Source organism: Lampetra planeri, chromosome 6 (genome assembly GCF_965212315.1).
Source record: "Lampetra planeri chromosome 6, kcLamPlan1.2.h2, whole genome shotgun sequence".
Taxonomy (NCBI): domain Eukaryota; kingdom Metazoa; phylum Chordata; class Hyperoartia; order Petromyzontiformes; family Petromyzontidae; genus Lampetra; species Lampetra planeri.
This window is the reverse complement of record NC_136112.1, coordinates 3556821-3581325: the sequence shown is the minus strand read 5'-3', so window position 1 is coordinate 3581325 and position 24505 is coordinate 3556821. Positions and strand designations below refer to the sequence as shown.

At 43.9% G+C, this 24505-nt stretch overlaps 2 protein-coding genes across 4 annotated transcripts; one reads left to right on the top strand and one right to left on the bottom strand.

The window, feature by feature from the left end:
• Positions 1-1880: 1880 nt before the first annotated feature.
• Positions 1881-13985, bottom strand: LOC144719414 (protein NipSnap homolog 1-like). Of its 2 annotated transcripts, XM_078595310.1 has the most exons (10): positions 13889-13985; positions 10624-10763; positions 9683-9728; positions 8757-8854; positions 8314-8384; positions 6933-7073; positions 5899-5930; positions 3838-3932; positions 3366-3449; positions 1881-2412 (listed from the first exon to the last, which is right to left on the bottom strand). In XM_078595310.1, the coding sequence occupies exons 1-10, from the start codon at positions 13918-13920 to the stop codon at positions 2348-2350; spliced, it is 804 nt and encodes a 267-aa protein (XP_078451436.1). In that variant the 5' UTR covers positions 13921-13985; the 3' UTR covers positions 1881-2347. The 2 variants fall into 2 exon arrangements, 1 of the variants encoding a protein (XP_078451436.1); XR_013585598.1 differs by lacking the exon at positions 5899-5930.
• A 1895-nt stretch (positions 13986-15880) lies between these two features.
• On the top strand, positions 15881-23062 carry EIF4H (eukaryotic translation initiation factor 4H). Of its 2 annotated transcripts, none has more exons than XM_078595303.1 (6): positions 15881-16027; positions 17530-17756; positions 18696-18760; positions 19055-19121; positions 20185-20514; positions 21243-23062. In XM_078595303.1, the coding sequence occupies exons 1-6, from the start codon at positions 15969-15971 to the stop codon at positions 21395-21397; spliced, it is 903 nt and encodes a 300-aa protein (XP_078451429.1). In that variant the 5' UTR covers positions 15881-15968; the 3' UTR covers positions 21398-23062. The 2 variants fall into 2 exon arrangements, with proteins under 2 accessions (XP_078451429.1, XP_078451428.1); XM_078595302.1 differs by having other exon boundaries at positions 19055-19151.
• Positions 23063-24505: the final 1443 nt, after the last annotated feature.

Here is a 24505-nt window from a genome sequence, read left to right as displayed (position 1 = left end):
GGCACGTCACGTGCAGCGTCTCCAGGCGACGGCATTTAAACATTGACGCTTTAAACATTTACGATTAAAATATTGAAAACGCCTCCGTTCCCTCTTTGGTTCGTTTCGCTGATGAAATGCAATCGATTTCTTAAAACGTTACTTTACGCGCAAGCAGAGGGAAATGTTACGGATGTGTTTATCGCGTTTGTTTTACTTGGGCCCCTTTTTGTTATTTTATTTTACTGGAAAGGGCATTTGATAAGCATGCCATTAACACCCACCGCTGGAAAAAATCACTTTACTGGTAATGTTATAATTTAATAGTTACTACTGGTTACTATTATTGATTTTACTAGCAGATATACTCTCCTAACGTTTTGTAGTGGTCTAGTCTAACTATAAACTCACCCCCCCTAATCGAGTGTAATGGTACAGTCCCTGATAGTTGGGTTATCCTGAAGCCAAAGCACATGCTGCTTTGTGCTGCATGCACATCGTGCAATTCATTATAATTAACTAGCTTGTTTGCCCGTCCTAGGATGGAAGCTGTAACATTTACGAAAAAATTGAGCAGAGTATTATTGTATCTCGTGTACATTTCATGGCAGTGAATCTTGCACAAAAGAATGTCATCAAACACTTTCACGGCATTTCACTGTAGCATTATATACCACTGGCCTTCAATTTGTTCAAATTCACTGCTCTGATACTTTATTCTCTTCTGCTTGCGGTCGCTGGGGTTGAAATAAATTCGAATTCGATACAAAATCTGGAAAATCACCGAGAAATTTCTATTTTACCATAATGTAGAAGCACAAATTAGACTTACCTTTTGTCTCAAGTGCTGAAGAAATAAACAAAGACACCAAATCCACTTTTTTTAATTCTTGGTTCTTTTGGTAAAGTCACGTAGAAGGGAAGTAATAAAATAAAAACAATACAATTATCACGTTAAATCGAAATTCAAATCCACTTTGTTGCTGCGTATAATTATTTATTAGATTCACTTTCAATAAACGTCAAACTTGAAGCGAATTTGCTAAAAAAAAATGTTATTTCTGCTAGACCTGCGCGAGTGCAAAAATCCACCTGCTCATGAATATTAATGACGGGGAGGGTGACATGTGGAGTGACGTCACACGCGTTACACACAAACATGCTTGGCTCCTTATAGTAGTAATCTGCATAGAATGCACGCGTGCACTTTTGTACCCAGGGGTTTATCCCGTGGGTTTTAACCTAACACATGTTCGGTGAAATTGTTGCATTTTTCAGGCGAAGGTATTTCAGCATTGGAGTAATGTTGCTCACATTTTGCAAGCACTGTAAAAAGTTCCACCACAAGACTGGCATACAATTGCTAATGAGGTATTCAACAATCCAGATTCATGGATTAAAGTACATTCGTACGCTGCAGATACGTGCATCATGTTGGCCCGCGACTATTATTTGCGATGCATGGATATTGTACGCAAATAGTATCCCGTGACATTGAGGCTACGTACCGTGAAAAAGAAGTTCAACACACACACAAAAACAAGGCAAACTATACAAATTAAACAGCAACATTTAAGACTAGTTTTGAATTGAATAACCACCCTGAATCACAACTTTATTCCACAATACGTTTTGTATATTTTAAGATCTCCCATGCTGGTTTTACGATATTTCAGTCCACTCTTGATAGTTTTTATTGGATCTGCCAACATTATCACACAATGTATGTAACTCAATAATTTTCATCCACTTAACCCGCCTATAACAACAAATCCTACTTTTTAGACAATTATATTTAGCGGGTTATTGATATATTCCAGAACCCTCATTGTTACACGCACTGTCCGTTACTACTAAACAGGTCATGCCATACGACCACCGAAAAGAAGCGCCACCCCAGAGAGATTTTAATGCATATTTTAATATTTTATCGCAAAAAATATACTGCAGCAATGTTTTACACCACAGGCAACATCATTGCTTACGACGGCCGCGAACAACTTGCGTGCAAAATGCGCTAAATTCAAACTAGAAAGGAACACCAGCACGTGCACTTTCTCTACAGTGCTTTCTTTTCAGTACTGACATCAACACCGCCACAGACTGCAAAGTAAACGCGTAACATTTTCTTTATATTACTCAATTTTAATTGAAGATCATTTAATTAGCAATCACAGGCATTGTACTGTACAACAATGTGCAAAACAAACTTCCTAAAAGGCTGCGATCATTTTAAGCCCCGAATGAAATCTGAGATTAAGTTGTGCGTATCTTCTACAAGACAGCTGAACGGAGAGGTTATGGAATGGGGACCTATTTTGGTACGAATGATCAGGATTGGTCCTGTGTCGGCTCAGCATCCAACTGTTCACTGGAGTGGAGAGAACTTTAGAGGGATCATGACCCGGCTCTCCATCCAGCGAATTAGAGGCACTGCAAGGACACAAACACATACACATGCATAGCATCACCATCATTCAATGGATATCAACTGCTGGATGAAGGCCTGAGCCAAGCCTTTACCATCTCTCACGGCCCTGTGAGGCCACAATCTTTCTTTCTCTTGCACATGAGCCACTTCCATTATGCAATCTCAACTGTCACGATTCTCTCTTGCATCTTCTCTCCTTCAGGTGCCATTCTGTCACCAGTCTTGTCCATGAGCGAAAATACCTTTCACACATTTTTCCTGCCCAAGCCCACTTTTAGTCAATACGATGTGTGATCTAAGCGTCCCACATTCTCTCTTAGTAAAATTCCGAGCATGCATCTCTTACATCCGTTTTCGTGCAATTTTAAGATTGTATTACACGAGGCAGTACAACACAATGATACCACGTGACTATCGCTCACCACTAACCACTGTGGATGTCGTCGTGTCACTTGCCCAATGGCAAGGTCATGTGGTGTACCAAAAAAGGTCATTGGTAGAACCCAGGCATTGAGTAGGGGACAACAGAAATTAACTAAATCTGAGCAGACATTGCCTTCCACAACTACCACTGCTCATAAACACATACATGCCTATAAACAAGCAGAAGCACGCCCTTAACCAAACACACACCCACAAAACAAACACGGCCACACACCAGCTGAACAGGAATTGCAAGTGGAAACCAAGGGCGTTTTACCTGTATTAAATCAAATGTTACATGACACCACACAAATTAACATCACTGTGATCAGTCGCTGACAAGTCACACGACTGATGGGACTGGATCTAACTTTTGCGATAAACAACAAAACACGTGTGCAAATAAACATGCCGCTTATTTTAAAAGCACCCAGGTCTGACCAGAACTTAAATGGTGTGTTGCATGCAACTGGTCCGCTACACGGCCCTCCATCGATCCACAAATAGGATGTTTGCATGACCGGTTCCGTACCTGTGTAATAAACGCACTCCTCCCAGCCGGGTTTCTGCCAAGCCGCAGCACGCGTCTCATCACGTGACTGCAAGTCTCTGTAAGCTGCAACATTTAAACAATAGAGACACTTTCATTGAAACGGTGCATGTATTGCTCAGCAATGCACCTTGCACCAAGCCAAGTTTCGTCAGTGTTGCCAAGCACCAAACATAACATCTGGTGCGTCTCGTGGAACCTACAAGTTTCCACTTCAGTTCAAATTCACCCACAAAACCTTCCAAGTTGATTTGTTTTAGAAACTTTAAAATTACCATCTCTGATTTTTTTAATTGAAAATCACTATCTTTTAAGAAGTCTTTAGAAAGTATCATATTTTAGCATGCCTAAATTCGAGGCCTAACTTATTGGCATTTCCTTTATTGTTTTCACATATGATCATGTATTGTCTTAGATACGTGTTTTGCTGATGTTTGAATGCACTTTGATTTACCCCAGAGGTGGTGAACATTGTAAAGCTCGCCGATTTGAGAGAAAAATCCTCCCACAGCCTCGCTGTTCTCCTGCCGATAGCGGATAGCACGTGCCCTATATAGCGTAAAAAAGGTACAATGTAATGAATAGTACAGCCCTGTGATTTCTTGCTCACACCACTGCCCAAGCAAAGGCCCCTACTAGAGAAATCTCTACAAAGCCCCCGTAGAAGGCATTTTAGTCCCCTCTTCAATGCTGGCCAGACATCTTGGAGGTGGGAGTCCCCACATTTTACTCCACCACAGGCGACCTGCCGATTGACCATCGGTGTACCCATTGATATTGCTGGGTTGGATAGAGGCGTGGAATTTAAGAAACTTGCCCAATTGGTTCAACTCAACAGGGTGGACTACAATCTTCATCCATTTTCTGCAGGCACACATGCACAAGACGAAAATGTAACATGATAATTGGTTTTTTACCCTTTTATCTGGCAACAAAACTCACCACTTTTTTACACGGAGTCAGGTTTGCATTGACCACAATACCTGCGGTTGGAATGCAAAAAAACACACAACTCTGATAATGTATGCGCTGTCCTTGAAATTGATTGGTCCACACCCGAGACAGCTTTTCTTAGAGCCTAGTCTCACATGGTGTACACCATGTGTCTCGGGTGTGGACTCCTTGTAAAAAAGGTGTCAGTTTTGTTGCCAGATAAAAGGGTAAAAAAACAATTATCATATTTTTCTACTGGCAAAGGAGGTTCCAATGGTGAAAATGTAACATGTTTTGTCAAGCATGATGACATTACTAATTAATGTAGAGATATATTGAACACATCCCCATGCAGTGTACGTTCTCAACACGGGTAAACAACAATCTTTTAAACAGATAAAAATATCATTTAATATTCTCAGGTTTTTTTCGGTAAAGTCACGTAGGTAAAAAACATTAAAATTAATGAAAGTAAAATAAAACAAAAATAAAATTCACGACGTTTCGGAGGCAACACAAGTCTCCGTCATCAGGTGGGATCGTCACAGCCGAATTAGCTGCATCAAGTGAAGCAATGATTCAAGATGTAATCCCTTATAAGCAAGTTGAAGGGAGGTGGAGAGGGGGGAGAGCTTATCAGGCTGTGGTAGCCAATGAATGGAAACGTATCGGGAGGGAGGAGCGGTGATCAAAGACTGCACGCAGTGCTCAACACAATGAATGGAGACGTGTCGGGACGGAGGGCGAGCGGCGATCAAAGACTGCACGCAGTGCTCAACACAATGAATGGAGACGCACCGGGACGGAGGGCGAGCGGTGATCAAAGACATCACGTAGTGCTCAACACAATGAATGGAAACGTGGCGAGCGGTGATCAAAGAACAATGAAGAGATTACTGTTAAACACTGTGGATGTTAACACTCGGTGAAGTAAATTAAAATTTTAAAATTAAAATTTAATTAAAATTTTAATTTTAAAATTTTTAATGTTTTTTACCTACTTCACCGAGTGTTAACATCCACAGTGTTTAACAGTAATCTCTTCATTGTTCTTTGATCACCGCTCGCCACGTTTCCATTCATTGTGTTGAGCACTACGTGATGTCTTTGATCACCGCTCGCCCTCCGTCCCGGCGCGTCTCCATTCATTGTGTTGAGCACTGCGTGCAGTCTTTGATCGCCGCTCGCCCTCCGTCCCGACACGTCTCCATTCATTGTGTTGAGCACTGCGTGCAGTCTTTGATCACCGCTCCTCCTCCCTCCCGATACGTTTCCATTCATTGGCTACCACAGCCTGATAAGCTCTCCCCCCCCCCTCTCCACCTCCCTTCAACTTGCTTATAAGGGATTACATCTTGAATCATTGCTTCACTTGATGCAGCTAATTCGGCTGTGACGGTCCCACCTGATGATGGAGACTTGTGTTGCCTCCGAAACGTCGTGAATTTTATTTTTGTTTTGTTTTATTTTACTTTCATTAATTTTAATGTTTTTTTACCTACGTGACTTTACCGAAAAAACCTGAGAATATGAATCATTGCAGTCACGAAAGCTTCAAATCTAGATATCATTTAATTCTTACCAGTTGTTTCCCCATTCAATCATGGTTCCAGGCTGCAAGATAAGAAAACAAGGATAGAAACAAGTCTTACTATTATGACGTGCATCTATTTCTTAAAAGTACCTCAATGTTTTTTTTCCTAAAAAGTGTCCATATTTAAGGAAGACTTTAAAAGGCCATGCACTCTTTGAAATGTGGCCTCAACTGTTTGCACAAATGTTTGCCCAGCTTCTTGAATACTACTTTTCAGTAAACGCTGCACATTTGTTTGAACAATACATTTCATCGTGACGCCACAATGACAGAAATAACAAAGCAGCCGAGGTTTCCCTGCATGAGGCGGGACATACTAATTGCACCATCCAAGTTAAACTACCTCAAGTTCTACTGCCTGTGCCGGGCTCTGTTTGTGGTAACATAGAGCAAATTGAGTCATGAGCCAACTCATTTCAGGCAGGGCTTAATTTCAGCCGGGTGTGCCAGATCAATGACCCGAGAAATATTTTTGCATCCGGCACACCACATTCGCCATACCTCTTGCTATATGTCTGTGGCTACTCGACACATGGTGCCGACTCCAGTCTATTCGTGACACGGATAATATTCAGCGAGAAACTAAGCCACAATTAAATTTCGATTTAAAGCTTTCATGACTGCAGGGATTCATCTTCTTGGTTCTTTCGGTAAAGTCACGTAGAATGGAAATAATAAAATAATACAATTTTTCAAAATAAAATAATTCTCACGACGTTTCGGCCACAACGCAAGCAGCACAACGCAAGCAGCCGTCCTCAGGTGAAGAACAGGTCCTTCGGAAAGACAGCGTCATTCAGGTGAAGAACAGGTCTGTCGGCGTCAGACGCTGTCTTTCCGACAGTCCTGTTCTCCACCTGAGGACGGCTGCTTGCGTTGTGGCCGAAACGTAGTGAGAATGATTTTATTTTGTTTCATTTTTATTATTTTATTATTTCCATTCTACGTGACTTTACCGAAAGAACCAAGAAGATAAGCCACAACTGTGCCACGCTGTGCGACTGTGGCACGGCGCGAGCCACCTTCAGGGAGTATGTGCGCAGCTCGTAGATGCTGGGGCCTGGACGTGGCACCGGCTCATTCCAGAAGCTGAACTCGAGCAGCAGCTGGTTCTTGCGCGAGATCAGCATCTTGCTGCGCTCACGCCTGAACTCCATGAATTTCTGATAAACACAAACACATTAGATTTTTTCCGCGAGAGTCACAACTTGTCTGGATGGGAAAATGACTCCTCATGAACAGCAGTACACCCTCTCCAGTGCCATCCCCAACCGCCGCCCACGAAATCAGAGGCAGCTTCTCGGGATGAGATGAAGAGGCGTTCAAGTTAAAAAGGTCATCATGCCTATTCCCCATAATCCTTTGACACCTCCCTATTTCTCTCATCCTTCTGCCAGATTCTGCAGCAGTTGCATAAACACCTACCCTCTTAGAAATGTTATAAGTGTCTCACGTGTCCATTTTTCCAATTAAACTTACTGCCGTTTAAAATTTCTGCTGAATGAAAGCCTTCCCACACCGTGTTGTTATTGCATTTGTTTCACCAAATTTCACCATGCTGCAAAGCACATGACCAGTTTAGCTATATCTCATCACTGTTTGTTTGTTTGTTTTTGGGGGGTGGGGTTTGGAACAGGTAAAACCCCATTGGGGAATAAATGCTCATTTTCGATGGGGAGCTTTTTGCACAATTGAAACCTGGTGACAACATCAACAACAAAAAAAACAAAGAACTGTATACACGGTCATGTTCCATAGCAGTAAATCAAACTCACATCTCCGATAAGCACTGTTGGCTGCGTACGGTGCGAGAGGTTCAACATACGTACAAACTCAGGTTGATCAGGTTTACAGTGCAGTGCGCGCTAACCTCTGCACCACGGCTCCACCCCAGTGTTGTACAATCAGGGTATAAAATATTGGTGCCCTTCATTGAGTGGTACCTCTAATGGCGCCATTACGTTTACCGCATCTTAGAATCGTCACCGCCCCTGCATCAATCCAGCCATGCACAATATCATCAACCAACGAAGGGCAATTAATTTATTTCATAAAACCTTTGCCATTGTGAATTTAATTCCGGATACATTTCAAGAAGAACTCTCAAAATATTCACTTTATTTTTCAGACTCAGAGGTTTGAGTCTAGCTTAATCTCATTATATCCGTTTCCCCTAACAACCCTCAAACATTTGGATACATTCCTGTAAAACATTTCTAAACACAAAAAGAACACAGCTGTAGCCACAGAAGTGATGTTTTACACCATGTTTTTCTTTGTCTATGTCATTTTTCCTGTGGATTTAAGTAGAACAGCTAAATCATGCAGTAACAATTAAAGAGAGAAGTCACCGTGTCCCTGCCGGCACAAAAAAATTGCGTGCGTGCGTGCACATTTACACACCTTGTTCTGCCTCAGCATGTTCATTGCCTCTGTCAGGGCAGGGTAGCCTCCTTTGTATCTCCAGAGATGAACTGCAACGATGTCGAAAGCTCACTACCCATAGCTGCCAAGAAACAACATCTGTGCTGTTTGCAACATTGGCTGAGCGAATAAAAGTTCACAGATGGTTTATAAACATTTCAGAGAACTAGTTTGCGTGACAGTCATTTGTTTTACGTCTACAAATTATTGATAACATCTGTGGGGAATTACTGAAGCAACTTGATACTATGGGTTGGATCATCCTTACAAGAGTCATAGTGACCCAACGGCACAGACGGACGGACAGACAGCACAGACGATTCCCAACCTTAGTTGGAAAGCCTTCACGCTGATGTAATCCAAACTGAGCATGGAAATGCAAATACGAGTTGAAGGCGAAGTGACAGCTCGGGTGTGCGTACCAGCCTGGTCCTGGTCCCCGTACCAGGTATTCCAGCTGCCCACAATCTCGCATGGGTACTCGCTCCCAGACTCGATGAAGGCCGACAGAGCTTCCTCGCTGTATGCCGCAATACACACAAGAACAAAACGAACTGCAGGGAAACAGTATTGCTCAAGACCAAGTGCTGCTTTAACGCAATAGTTAAAAAATATAAATGTATCATGATTATTGCACTATAAATGATCAAAATAATGCTGTTACATTGTTTAAGACAGGCTGGCTTAAGTTCTTAAGTGTTTTTAAAGTGAAGATGAGAAATCAATCTTAATTTTGGAGCTTTCGTGACTGCAGGAATTATTCTTTGGTTCTTTCGGTTAAGTCACGTCTAAAGATAAAATAATAAATTAAAATAATGGCATATTACGACGTTTCGATTGCAACACAAGCAATCATCATCAGGCATAAAAGAAATAGCAACAAAAATCTAACTAGAAAACTATAGACAGACATACAAGCAGACAGACATCACAAGGGCACACAGAGAGAGGACACATATCGGCACAAAGAGAGGGGTCGTTTCTGTGACGGTCCCTTAAATATAGAGAGGGGGGGCGGGGACGGAGAGAGGGAGGGGGCAGAGAAAATTAGCATATCAATGAGTGGACGGCAACGTACTGCTGCTGCAAGTAAGATGACGACGTGGCACGGGCACGCAAGCTTGAAAATTAGGAGAAAGGCACACGAAAATTAAATAACCTAGCAAAATATCGAAATGTGTCTGTCTATAGTTTTCTAGTTAGATTTTTGTTGCTATTTCTTTTATGCCTGATGATGATTGCTTGTGTTGCAATCGAAACGTCGTAATATGCCATTATTTTAATTTATTATTTTATCTTTAGACGTGACTTAACCGAAAGAACCAAAGAATGAGAAATCAAAACTTACGTCAGCTGGTTGTACGCATCCAAGCATTCTGGCTTGACATTATGAACTGCAAATAAGCAAACAGATGTTTTACATTTACCAGGATTGTTATATGCACTTTAAAAAGTATATGCTGTATCCCTGAGCCAAAGACTGGATTTGAAGCTACACAGACACAAATGGAGAGAGGATAATTTTGTTCACATATAAAAGATTAATGTCCGAATTATTATGCTGGCATTAGTCTTACCTCCTTTGGTTTGTGATGCTGACAGTGAAGGTCAGTCGAGCTGCAGGCATATGTTTCTGGTTTTGAGATCTCAAATAAAATGGCTAAATAATTATTTTGCCAAGTAAACAATTACCTTAATTACTTCACCGTCATACGGCCAATAAGGCAGAGAATGCCCTCTACTGGATCAGGCAGTGAAGGTTGCTGCTTTACGTCTCTCAAGGCTGTGTTATCTCATGTTTAAGCGAGGGCAAGGATTAATGTCCATGTTACAGCTAAGGTTTTGGTTACGGTCAGGTTCTTTTATGGTTGTAGAGGAAATGAAGGAAATATTAGGGGTCAATGTTTATGTTACAACCTCGATAGCCATAACAGTGCTAAAAAAAACCTCGCCATACGAAAGATGTATGGTTAGGTGCAGGATAGAGGCTAGGTTGCAGTGCATCTTCCCTTCATGTTTCATGTATTTAACAAAATATTGCTTAGCTGCGAAACCATCTTGAATGTGCCCGACCTTGTCAGATCTCGAAAGCTAAGCTGGTTCGAGTCTGGACAGTGATTGCAGGGTGACCACCGTGCACAGATTTCATCAACCCACATTACCAGCGTGGTGAAATGTGGTCAAATAACCCCCATGTAACGGGCAACAATGTGAGTAGGCCCCTCATCCAGCAGTGGACACACAAAAAGGCTGCAACATGGACATTGCCACGCTTGCAGCGACACGCACACTGCAGCTTGAAGAGGCTGCTGGACTCCTTCTTGGCGAGCAGGTTGGAGTGCGCATCCTTGCGTGGGTCCACTTTGTGCACCAGCAGCGAGCGCAGCCAGCTGTCCTCCTTGTGGCAAACGCTCGCCACGGACAGCGCCCTGCATGGCCCACGCATTGAGCACGTGGAGGACACACCCGGGGAGTCAACGACAGCTGCAATTGTGACACATAAGCTTTCGCGACCAATATTATTCATAATAAAGGTTTTTGAGTTACATGATAAAGGGCATTGGGTTAGATTGCGTATACATTAATACTTACACATTTATACTTATACGAACACATGTATACTTATGTGTGTCACTTAATTCTAGATTTGAAGCTTTCGTGACTGCAAGGAATCATCTTCTTAGGTTTTTTCGGTAAAGTCACGTAGAAAGTAAAATAAAATAAAAACAAAAATCACGACGTTTCGGAGGCAACACGAGTCTCCGTCATCAGGTGGGACCGTCACAGCCAGATTAGCTGTATCAAGTGAGGCAATGATTCAAGGGATTACATCTTGAATCATTGCCTCACTTGATACAGCTAATCTGGCTGTGACGGTCCCACCTGATGACGGAGACTTGTGTTGCCTCCGAAACGTCGTGATTTTATGTGTGTCACATTTATACTTACGCGATCTAACCCAAAAATCTTTACTCTTTGGTTCTTTCGGTAAAGTCACGTAGGTATAAAATAAAATAAATCACGACGTTTTGATTGCAACACAAGCAATCATCATCAGGTTGGAAAACCATAGCAAGAAAACGGATTCCTGCAATCACGAAAGCTTCAATCCAAAAACCTTTATTATGTAATCTTGATTTGAAGATTTCGTGACTGCAGGAATCCATACTCTTTGGTTCTTTCGGTAAAGTCACATAGGTAGAAAAAATAATATATCACGACGTTTTGATCGCAACAACAAGTGACCGTCTTCACTTCACCTGAAGACGGTCGCTTCAAAATGTCGTGAAGACGGTCGCTTGTTGTTGCGATCGAAACGTCTTGATATATTATTTTTTCTTTATCTAATTGTGACCTTCGTAATGATTTTGAATATTCATGTAATGTTAATTTCAACTTCTACTGCTGCTATACCGTCATTTTATAAATGATCCCTGGTCTGGGTGGAGAGTTGGGGGAGTAGCCAGCACATACACAGCACGCTGCTATAAACTTATCAACGTCATCAACTTTATCAGCAGTCATTCTCTGACCACTTCTGGATAGGGGATTTCATCCTGTGGCACCACCACCAATCGAATTCAGCTTTAACCCACTTCAAACCCACAACCATTCCAATTGTCTTTTCAGTCTCCTCTCTCAAGGTGCTCTGCCATGTATTTACAAACCATACTGCATCTGATTTACATTCAAGAATCATTAAAGTCTCAGCGTCTGATGGACTCCTCTAGCACTATTTGAACACTATGAATATAAATGCTCTTCATTCAACATTCTTAAAATGTAACGAAATCTTAAATTATAACCACAGTTAAATTTGTATTTGTTCACATGTTTTGTTGTGATGTTTATTGTAATTGTATTTAATATACGCATATCATAATAGAGTGAATTTAACGTGTTTAATGTTGTTTGCTTTAAAATATGCATTGTTTTATTTTTCACGTGGAACCAGTTTCATAAATATGCCATTGCATTTTGGACATGTAACCGGTTAATTTCTGCAATTGCGTGGTGTATTTTAACATGCAAATCTCTCTTGCAAAACAGAGCTCAGGTCTCAATGGGTCTCACCTATATTTACAGCCCTCTATATCCATCCACTGCTGGATGAGGGCCTCACCACACCGTGCGGGCTGACCATATTTCACCACGCTGGGCAGTGAAGTTAAATGAAGGTGGGGCGCATGGACTTTGCAGCATCAAAATACAATTTAAGATATTTTCTTTCTGCACTTTGCTGTCCATTCCTGCACTATCCGGGTTCAAACTTGCTTAGCTTCCAAGACTATCGCCCGGTAAAATATATATAATTTCGCATACTTACTATGAAACATGCTGCACAATGTTAAAAGAGACCATTTGCAACGAATTTAGACCACCGCACCTGGCATTCTCCTTTGCCTTGCCCCAATGTCGTCTCTGATATTATAAGGCTCTCCACATGCTCTAAATAACAAACCCACAGCTGAACAGAACATAAATGAATGCTGTGTGTGGGTTTGAAATGCTGAGAAAGCAGGATACCAGTACTGCGCAGTGACTTGGAAAAAACGCATTGAGGAGGCTTGGATAAACACTCAGTAAATAAATTTAGATTTAAAGCTTTCGTGACTGCAGGGATTCATATTCTTGGTTTTTTTGGTGACTTTACCGAAAGAAACCAAGAATACTCAGTAAATAACCAACGTAAGATTTTATTTTGCAAAAAATTACTCCGTTAAGCTATTTCAAAGGGCGTTGGGAAGCCTGAACAGTAATCTTTGGACGTTCATAGCCATGCACCAAAGTCCATCAGTAACACAGCGACTGCTGTAAGGGGGGCGACAATGCAGCAAACGAAGTTGTTTGCCGCATTGCACTGCAACCTCCACCAAATGCACAGCTGGCCGATGTGGTGAAATATGGTGAAATCGCACCCACGGCCACAGGGAGGGCCCTCATCCAGCAGTGGATTGACAACACGTGGCGCTTGCACATCAAACTCAACGCTGCCTCCAATTTCCGTACACAAACCTTGCACAAGCATCCCACTGGGATGTTTGCACACAGCGTTGGTGTACGGTGCTTTTTCTGCAATATTTTGCTGTCTTTTCTTGGATTTTTTATTTGCACATATTCACTTTAAGATGTTTCTTGTTCATGTTTTTGTTTTGTTTGTTGCGGTTGCACCCGATGAAAGAGCCGAATGGCTCACAGGGCTATACCAAATAAATTAACTTGAAAAACTTGAATGCACAATAACACACCACACACACACGTCTCGCCGGCCAGTTCATCATCACATCACATCCCTGTCAAATCCTTATCAGTGCCCTATCTCAACGTTCGTCCTACAAAGTCTCGTTACGAGGGAGAAACACAAACACACAGAGACACGTTTGTTATTGCACAGGTATCGTCGTCATCGTGACAATCGTTGTCGTGGTAAGAATACAACGCGATCAATGGCAACGAGAAGTCCACTTTTAACTTGTGAGGACGGTGCCCGTGTTGTTGTTGTAGTATAATAATGATGATAATGATGAGGAGGATTAGACGGTTCGGACCCGACCTGGTGAAGACGACCCGAGTAGCCACCGCCATGTCGCGCTCTGCCGCCCTCTCGGCGTCCCCGCCACGCCGATGACGTAGGCGACGCGTGACGTCACCGCGGCCATCTTACGCAGGGAGAGAGAAAAAGAATAGTAAGACGTTAATATATTTTTTTAATTTAAAATAGTGCGACGTTTATATTTTTATTTTAAATAGTGCGAGGTTTTAACTATTTTTTTTATTATAGTGCAAGGTTTATATATTTTTATTTTAAATAGTGTGTTTTTTTTATTTTAACTCGTGCGGGGTTTTTATTTTTTATTTTAAATTAATGCGAGGTTATTTGGTTTTTTAATAGTGCAAGGTTTCAATTTTTTTTATTTTAAATAGTGTGTTTTTTTTATTTTAACTCGTGCGAATTTTTTATTTTAAATTAATGCGAGGTAAAAAAAAATATAGTGCAAAGTTTTTATTTAAAATAGTGCAAGGTTTTTAGTTTTAAATAGTGCAGGGTTTATATATTATTTTAAATAGTGTAAGGTTTTTTTGAAACAAAAATAGTGCAAGGTTTAGATTTTTTGTTATTTAAAATAGTGCAAAGTATATTCTTGGTTCTTTCGGTAAAGTCATGTAAATAGAAAAAAAAATCTAAAATAAAAGCAAAAAACCCAAATGTAGCTGCTTAAATTTGAAGGCTTGACCCAACTTTTCTCTCCGCCTGATGAAGACCGCTTTTGTTGCGATCGAAACGTCGTGGTTTTTTTGCTTTGATTTTAGTTATGTTACTATTGCAGTTAATTGTCTTCTTTGTTTTACATACCTGTCAACCCCTTATCAGTGCCCTACCTTATTACAGACCAATTCAGACCGTATTGGTCACCCCGTGCCCTTATAAATCTCAACGTTCATCCTACAAAGTACCATCACAAGGGAGAAACACCAAAAAATGTCCACAATTTTTTAAACTAAATTTCCCTGTACAAGAATATGGGAAACCCGTATGGGTTGACAGGTGTGGTTTTGTCTCATCTGTGCTCTCTCTTACATGTTATCCCATTTGCATTGCCTTGTTTGTACTCTACTGTTCAATGTGAACTGTGACATCTGCACTAATCTCATGCCACCATGTCTCATCTGCACCAATAGTTATTCATTTAATGAATGAACCGAAGAACCAATTTTTTTTATACAATTTAAATGAAGCTATTATAATCACACGTTTTGCAAATATTAAAAAATATTCATTTTTACCATACGAATAATATTTCCAGTATGTTTGATTAATTGGCAACCAGGATAACTGCTCACTTTGTTGAGCTATCATTTGAAAAATAAGTGAATACCTCAGTGGACTTTACCTGCTAAAATACAAAAAAAATATATAGTTTAGTTTCATTTGTAAAATTTGTAAACGATTTGTTTACCTTTCCTATACTGTGCACTCCCATCCTGTGTTTTTTAAATTGTTTGTTGCTGTAACGTTCTCACCCGTCATCCCCCTTACTCGACATCTGTGGGGAAAAAGAGCTTTATAGCTAATCGGATTCCTCCAGAATAAATCAATATATTTCGATGATTCTGATACGGCTGAGACACTAGGAAAATACGTAATTGCAATTTTATTTTGCATAAGTTTTTTTAATATATATCGCGTAACTATAAATGTGTCCACACTCTTAGGGTTTCTCGGTAAAGTCACGCAGGTAAAAAATAAAATGAATAATAAATAATATAAATAATAATAATATGATTTATTATTTTATTCCTATTATTATTTCTATTATTTATTATTTAGTTTACTTTTTACCTACGTGACTTTACCGACAAAACCTAAGAGTATGAATCCTTGCAGTCACGAAAGCTTCAAATCTAGAATATAAATGTGTCGTTTAACCCTCCACCACCCGACGCAGCTAAAAAAATTGTTTTTAAGTCAGGCACCTGCGCGTTCGTTTCGCGGTGGCCACCCCTGCCCGGGGTGGGTGGGGGGGTAGTGGGGGAGGGGGGGGGGTCCTCGGCCAGGCCACGTGGTCTCGCCAGGTCTCTCCGCCTCCTGCTCCTCGCCCCATTTTTGTTTCCACTCCGTGTCCGCGCCGAGCATGGCGGACTTTGACGACTACGGCGACCGAGCCTACAGCAGCTTCGGCGGAGGCAGAGGGTGCGCACATAGCGCGGATCGCCGCCTCGAAACGCGCGAGAGAGGCGCGGCCGCATGCGGGCGGGCCGCCGTAGATGGAAGGGGGGGGGTCTGCTGCGGCCTCGGCCTACGCGCGTGCGGCCCCCCGTCTCTTGCCTAGAAATTCCGCCGGCTCAGGAGTCGCTGATGCCGGCGGATGTACCCAGGCCGATGACCCTGCCACCCATCCTCCGCCACTCGTCGCCTCTCATACCTTTGCCCTCTCGCCTCCCACAGCCGCTATCTTGAGCCTCTCGTGCACCTTGCATCTTCCATTCATTCATCTCGTGCCCTCGTCCATGTTGCGACTCGCCACCTACACGCGCGATATTTAATTGCACGCGGTTTGGGAGTTGTGTTGAAAGCGATTGATGGGGGGAGGTGCGCGGTGTATATATGGTTGTCCGGCGGGTAGTTAGCAGCAGTTCGTGTGCGCGGCTGTGTGGAGGGCTTCTCGTGCATGAGGGGAAGGTGTCGTGCATCGATGTGCGGGGTTGTGGTCGTGCTGCATTGGTGCAGCACCCAGGGGTGTTGCTGCGAGAAATGTCTCGCTCCTTCACTAATCCGTCGCAGCGGCAGCAAAACTGCGTCAAAAAAAGTGTCGGAGCGCCGATTGTCATGTAATTTTTATAGTGTGCGCTTTTCATTTTGATTCCACGCGGTTTGCTCGACATTAAGCAGCGGCGTTTCACGCCCAGCGCGCATTGCAGATAGCGGATTATTTAACCTGGCAGTGCCATCATCACCACCCTCACGGTACCTCAACCTCGTGGCCTCTCGCTCGATCTCTCTCGTCCCGTTAACGCATTTGCCCTGAACAGATCAACCATCACCCGCCGTTCCCGTTATGAGGTCGTGTTCGTTAGTCAACCGGCGTCGAAATAATAATCGTTAAATTCTTTGCATTCGTTGGTTTAAAAAATGTTTCCGAAATGTAAGATGCACGTGCCCCCCCCCCCCCCCTTGTTTCAAAGTAAACCAATTACTTAATGGTGCGTCGTATAATCTGGTATGTGTGTGCGAGGGAGAACACATTTCTATGACGGTTTTATTTTTTTTTGGGGGGGGGGGGGGTGCCCGCATCTTTTTAATGTATAAAATAAGGCGATTAATAAATAATATCGTTTACACTATGAGACCTCCTTTACCAGTGACAAAATATAGTACAGTAATAGTTTTTTACCCTTTCAACTGGTACAACAACTGACACCTTTATACAAGGCATCATGTTTGCAATAACCACAACACAAGCAGTCAAAATGCAAACAAAAAGAAACAACTCTGATAATGAGGACAGTGCATATCATCATCAGAGTTGTTTCTTTTTGTTTGCATTTTGACTGCTTGTATTGTGGTTATTGCAAACATGATGCCTTGTATAAAGGTGTCAGTTTTTGTACCAGTTGAAAGGGTAAAAACCTATTACTACTAAATAATATCGTGTTGACCACCACTGCCTTTGCACGCACCTTTGACGTTAACAGGTATGGCGATCGGCGAGGTGGTAGGGGAGGAGGCGGCGGCGGCGGCGGCCCTGGTGGTAGGGATGGTCCGCGGAGGCAGAAGGATCTACCGACGGAGCCCCCCTACACCGCGTACGTGGGGAACCTGCCCTTCAACACAGTGCAGGGAGACATCGACCAGATCTTCCAGGACCTGCGTGTCCGCAGCATTCGTCTCGTACGCGATCGGGACACTGATAAGTTCAAAGGTGAGTGTGAGGGTTCAATTGTGAGCGAGGGGGCTGGGTTTCGAGTGTCACCCAGCAAGACAGACATGGGAGATATTCTTGGTTTTTTCGGTAAAGTCACGTAGAAGGGAAAAAATAATAAAAATAAAACATAATAAGATAAAATTCTCACGACGTTTCGGCCACAACGCAAGCAGCCGTCCTCAGGTGAAGAACAGGGCTGTCGGGAAGACAGCGTCCTAGGACGCTGTCTTATTATGTTTTATTATTTTATTATTTCCCTTCTACGTGACTTTACCGAAAGAACCAAGAATATGAATCCATGCAGTCACGAAAGCTTTAAATAGAAATTTAGACATGGGAGAATTCTATAATACAGAGAAAAGGGATGGATACATTTTTATTCTTTGGTTCTTTCGGTAAAGTTACCTTTGAACTGGGTGCAGTGGCCAAATATTTCACTTGCAGTGTGAATGCCACTGCTTAGAGGTGGGACGTTTTTCGGCTTTGTATAATGTAAGCATGTAGCGATGCCCTTGATTCATTGACTATAATGGATTCTCGCATCAATAAATGCTTGAATGCATTGAGTCGTGCACTTGTGAGGATAGATTATTTACGACGTGAAGATTACATACAAATTATATGACACTGTCATGTTAAGTTAATGTGAGAGAACTTTGAAAACAAAAAACAGTGCACGTGACAATTAAAAGACAAATAATTATCGAGTTAAATCGCGATTCCCCCGGATTGTGTCAATCATATCTCTTGGGTAGGTGGGTGGGTGAATCATTCCATCGGGAGGAATGATAAATTGATGCTTGTGCCATTCAAAGTAGTAAAAATCTTTCATCAGATAAGCTGAAAGTTGGTGGCGGGTATTGTGCGGTTAGTATGTGTTTGAGACATGCTGTGGGTTCGCCGAGTGACCGATTGTGAGTATCCTCCGTGCCGCAGGCTTTTGTTACGTGGAGTTTGACGACATTGAATCTCTGCAGGAAGCCCTGACCTACGATGGAGCGGTGAGTCCGTCCGGCGACGAGTCCACTTCATGTTACACTCGGTCACAACACCGATATCTGGCGAGTTTGTATTTTAAAAAATGCTACTTTTTACATTTCTTGTTTTTTTTTTCTTGGTTCTTTTGGTAAAGTCACGTAGAAGGGAAATAATAAAATAATAAAAATCAAACAATAAAATAAGAAGATGAATCCCTGCAGTCACAAAAGCTTTAAATCGAAATGTCTTGTTTTGTTTAGACTCTTGAGTTAACCCATGCTGTGATGCACTGTCACTGCCCACACTGGTCTCCGTAGCTCTTCATGGACCGGTCCCTGAGGATTGACGTGGCCGAAGGCCGCAAGCAAGAGAAAGGAAACTTTGGTGGGTTCAGAGGTGGTCGTGAAGACAGAGGTATGCACAGTCCGCACTCAGCCCGTGCTTTTAGACCAAATTTTCAATAAAATCGCCATCACACCTGCTAAACCAACAGAGCATGTGTTTGGCACAAGTGTGTATGGTGTAAATTAGGTAAAAATTTAATGAGAGGCCAATTCAGTTGATGAGTCTGATGTAAAGTCCAATCAATCGTTGCATAAAATATGTTTGTATTGGTTTCATATTTTGGTGCAAATCGCATCGGCAGCTTCATTTGTGTAAAATCAATTGAATCAGTCCTATCAGTTGTTAGCTCAATTGGAAAACGGGTGAGAGCAATTTGAAATATATACTTATTCTATGAGGAAGACCTCTGTTTGGCTCGTTTACAACTGTCATAGTTGCCAGGATCAAGCTGGAATCGGCCAGCACGTTTATATATTCACCTTTTAGCGGGAGTGCACTGGTGGAGTGGCTCTGTCCTCCGTCGTTCTCATAAGCGGCAGCGTCCTATTAATTGGTTGAGGGGCGGTGGAGGCAGCGCCAAACACCCGAGCTCGTCCCTGTTGCTTTTGGGAGTGCACAGGAGGATCGAACAGCTGTGAATGGGGCTTTGGGGTGTATGGTGTGACCACAACGTGGCTCCTGAACAGTTAATTACATTTACCTGGTCATGAATACAATAGTCATCGGCATCATCGTTAACACAATCATTAGTAATATGATTAACAGATTAAATAACATGAGCATCGCGGTGTGGCTAACGTCACACGCCACCTGCATTGCAGCACGCGCTGCCTCACGGTGATGTCACCGTGCCCTCTGCCGTGGCTGACGTGAACTTGGCACCGTTTGAGGGCCCAGGAATCAGAGCTCGTGGCCGTGCGGCCCTGGGCCTGGCTGCTACGGTTGGTCTGAATGAGCCTCGTGTCGAATGGCTTTGGTCGACCAAAAATCTTCCTTCAGCCTCTCCTTGCTCTCGCAGCTGACAAATTTGCCTTCCGTCTTGCTCGGCGAATTAATTAACGCGCGGTAACTTCCTCGTGCATCCACGCACCATTTAACGAAGGCGTCCGAGATGACGGCTTTGGCGGCGGCGGTGGCGGCGGCGGCGGCAGCTTTGGGGGCAGCTGGGGTGCCGGTGCCGGAGCCGGACCCCCCCGCGATGGCGCGCGAGGCGGCATGGGCATGGGAATGAGTGGCGGTGCCCGGGGAAGACCCAGCGACAGGCGTGACGGACCCCCCGGAAGTTTTGGCGGCGGTGTCGGCGGCGGTGTCGGCGGCGGCATCGGCGGCGGCGTCGGCGGCGGCGTTGGCGGCGCCGGCCCCCCACCACGCAGGGGCGAAGGACCCCCGCCTCGCGGAGGCGCCAGCTTCGACTTCCGGGAGCCCACCGAGGGTGAGTACAACCACGCATAGCATTGGTCGCGAAAGTGGGGGGGGGGGGGGGGCGACGGAGGTGCTCCTGTGGATCGGATCCCGTGCTTTGGAGCGATCCACTCTGGGCAGAGTGGAGCCTGGTTTATATTTATATGGGGGACTACCTGGGACTATACGGTGTTGTAGGCTTGGGTCGCAAAATAGCCAGTAGATGGCAGTATGGTGATGTATTGAATTTATGTACAGGACAGAGTTTTGTTACCCAATTTTACGTGTGGCTTTGCGTTGTCTATGATAGTTTCGTCCCACATTGCCACACGTGCATTAATGGAATTGGTCATAACATCCACATGCAAAACCCTCCTGAAAAGGTTTCAAGACTTGAGGCTTCTTCTGGGTAATATAAATCATGCTGCTCGTTACGGCACATAATTCTGCTGGCCAGTGTTTGCAATGTAATGATAAAAAAGCTATGTTTTGAAACATTTCCTTTCAATGGCAGCACAAACCCCCATATCAGGCAGTCAAACAAAAAACCCGATAGTTGAAAGGTCTACTTGCGCTACTCGCATAATTAGTTGTTTTTGGCGCCATCGGCAAGCGCAGTTTGCATGTGCAGTGTCTGCATGCGTGTTGCACCTTTTCGCAAACCCCAGCGGTCCGATGAGATCCTCGCTCGACCATCCGTCTCTCACTCGCCCCCTCGTCTATCCCACTTCCTCCCCTCCCTTCACGATGCCATCACAGAGGAGCGAGCGCAGAGGCCGAGGCTGCAGTTGAAGCCGCGCACCGTGGCCGTGCCACTGAACCAGGTGGCCAACCCGCAGTCGTCCATCTTCGGAGGCGCACGGCCACGCGAGGAGAAGCCTAGCGAGGAGAAGCCAGAGGCGGAGGAAAACTGATGTTTGCCGTCGTAACTCACTCACGCGTCCCCACGCCATCGTCCCTTCATGGCAGCATCCTTACAGCCACCCAACCCCACCCAGCGCCACCCAGCCCCCTCTTCCTGAACCCCCAATCCCCCCCCCGACCCATCACCCCCTTCCTCTCCCCGACATCGGCAGTCGTTCTTAGCCTCGACGCAAATTATCCCTCGTTCAGAGCGGAGGATTTCCCTTTTTTTCTTGCTTAAAAAAGAGAAAACTTTAAAAAAAGTCGATCAAATAAAATTTTAAAAAAGCAGCTGATCCTAAAGCAGTCGGTGAATCAATTTACCTTAATCAACACTCTCCCTGTCGCTGCCATTGTGGTTGAAACATGTGGTGTATAATGGTGGCGTACGTCTTGTAAAAAAAAAAGAAATAAAAGAAAAGAAAAAAACCCGATAAGGTTATTAATAGTAATATTAATACGTACTCCAGTGTTAGTGTGAACTGGGGAGGGGGGGGTGACTTGAGTCATCGTCATTCACAAACCTGCCTGTCTTCATCCCTCCTGCCAAACAGAGCTTTGGAAGTTATAATGGCAACGAATGATAGTGGGACTTCATTACTGCAGATTATGTAGAAGAAGAAACAAAAACGCAGCCCGCCGTTTGCAATTTCCTTTCGTTTAGTCGCTGCTTCGTTCAAGACAGTTGACGGGAACAGTGCAGGCAGTGTTCAACTGAAGGTTGCTTTCTCTCGCGAATTGTGAACGTGCATCGGCTTAAAAGTGCATGGGCATTCACAAGATACATCCCTGAACTGTGTTGCCGCAGTATAACTGAAGGTAAAGTTCTCACCCTCAGCATGGCGGTTTAGCGCTGCATGGCAAGACAATATAAGCGTGATTATTTTTTTTCTTTGCCTCAATTCCCCTTCTTCACCCTGCCCTTTCAAGTCGCTGTCTACCCTCCTCTCACCCCTCGTTACCCCCCCCCACCACCACCACGAAACCCTCCACCGGTGCACTATGTGCCGATGACGACATACCTTGCCGTTAATAGATTTTTAGAACTCTTGCGTTGGTGTGCCGTTTTAAGAATTGATTTCAAATAAACTCTTTGTTTTTTTTAACCAAACGCATTTACAAACTCATCCGCCATAATGCTGTCACCTTGCCAATCAAAAGCTGGCATCCGGGGGGGTGTGGGGGGTGACCGCACGATTTGTCGCTGTGGAAACCTCACCTGGCGAGGCGGTGGCGAGCAATCACGGTCCGAGTTCATAGAAATAAAGGGGGCAGGTGTCGGGGGGGGGGCATCATTGATTCAACTAAAAGTGGTTCTGTTCTAGCAATAGCGAAGCAGCTCCTTTGCAGAGCCTGTCCAAGGTCATGTAAGGATGTATTATTATTATTTTGTAATTGGCTACCGCACTGCATCACCACATGTGACCCGTCGATGGATTGCCATTTGAGCTGCGGGTGTGTCCGATGTGTGGAGGGGGGCACCGCGAGACTTGCTGCTCTATCGATGAAGTGGGGTGCGATCGTGTGCGCCGCCGCTGCATGCGCTGTCGTATGGGCGGCAGCAGTGGCACCCAGCCGAGTACCGATGTAGCCGCCGATGAACTGCTGTGGAAGACGTGGATTTGGAGTTCTGTTCTTTGGCTCTAGGGTTACCAATAAAACAACTTAAAAACAAACCTCGGCTGAGCTGTGATTTGCACATCGCCTGACCAGCCCCGTGCGATATTTGTACATCTAGGTGGCTGTATTGCAAAGTCTGGCGGTGCCGTGTTGCAAGGTGGAAGGTGTTCATTTGGATATCTTGAAAAGCAATTCATATTACCTCGTGGCTAGAGAATAGCCGATGTGGAACATGGAAGGCAACACCACAACTTGAGATCCTTTCAAGTAATCTGTTTTTATCCGTGAGGGAGCCCTGCACATTTCCACATGCCCTGCCCACACGCACGTTCTTTCCATAGCAAACCAATATACTCAAGATGTAATATTTAGCCAAAGGGAAAAGGCATAAGTGTTTTATTTATTTATGGTGTAGTCATTGGTGACTGTGCTGAGACCATAAACTCGCTATTTTTGACCTGATGTCATCACGTGCCGACCCAGCATACGGGGCATGAGCAATCATCTGACACCACCGAGTCATTTTGGCTACATCTTCCCAATGCTCTTTGACCCCCCCCCCCCGCTTTCCAATAAAAAGAGGCAACACTGCACTGGGGGAAAGTGTCTAAATAGCTCCACCTGTGACCTATAAACCCCAACATTTTGGATTCACAGTCGCGAGTCACCCACCCGTAAAATGACCCCAAAGTTTAACGTCCTTGCACCGTAAATCTTGCGTCGACTCGGTTGGACTGTCGCCCGGTTATAAAGTTCACATACTTGTGCATGGCCCAAGCAAGATTGGGACCAGCTTGATTTAAACATCCACCGATGGGTAAATTATCTTGAAACATTGATAGTCTGGGTTCTTTTTTAAAATCTCCCCTGCCCACCTCAGCAACCTCGTGATGAGCGGGTCACACCGCAGGCCTCTCACCCACATGGCGCATCTCGTCTCCTTCCACTCCCCATCTTTCCATTACGCCCATATCACCCATAAGCGGTCTTCCCACACCAGCAAATGTAACCGATGTGCCACGCGGTGCAGTTGCCTAGAAGCCTCTTCAGTCACGACGAATCTGTGTGCCCTACCCCGATTTACAGTTTTCCTTTAAACTGAATCTCGTGTTTAGTCGGGGGAATTGGGAACTGTTTTAAACCCAAACGGTTTTGCTCACCAACAAAATAAAATGACTATCCATGACCACATTTTCTCTTCCAAATACGATACATTAATATCAGCCGTTTACATGAGTGGCCATCAAATTCATGGGTTGATAATCCGCGGCTCATAACTTCACAATTGGGACTCCTAGATTTTTTTTTTTGGGGGGGGGGGGGATAGGTGTTCATTATATTCACGTAACTTGCAGCCTGTGCACTCGATGTTCTTATTCGTCACTCCAATGTCAAACTCGCCAGTCGACTTGCTCCTTACGCTCCACATTACCTGTGGACTTGTCACCTATTTGCGATGACATGTGTTTTACCCTCATTTCAAAGTCGGTTAATTTCCA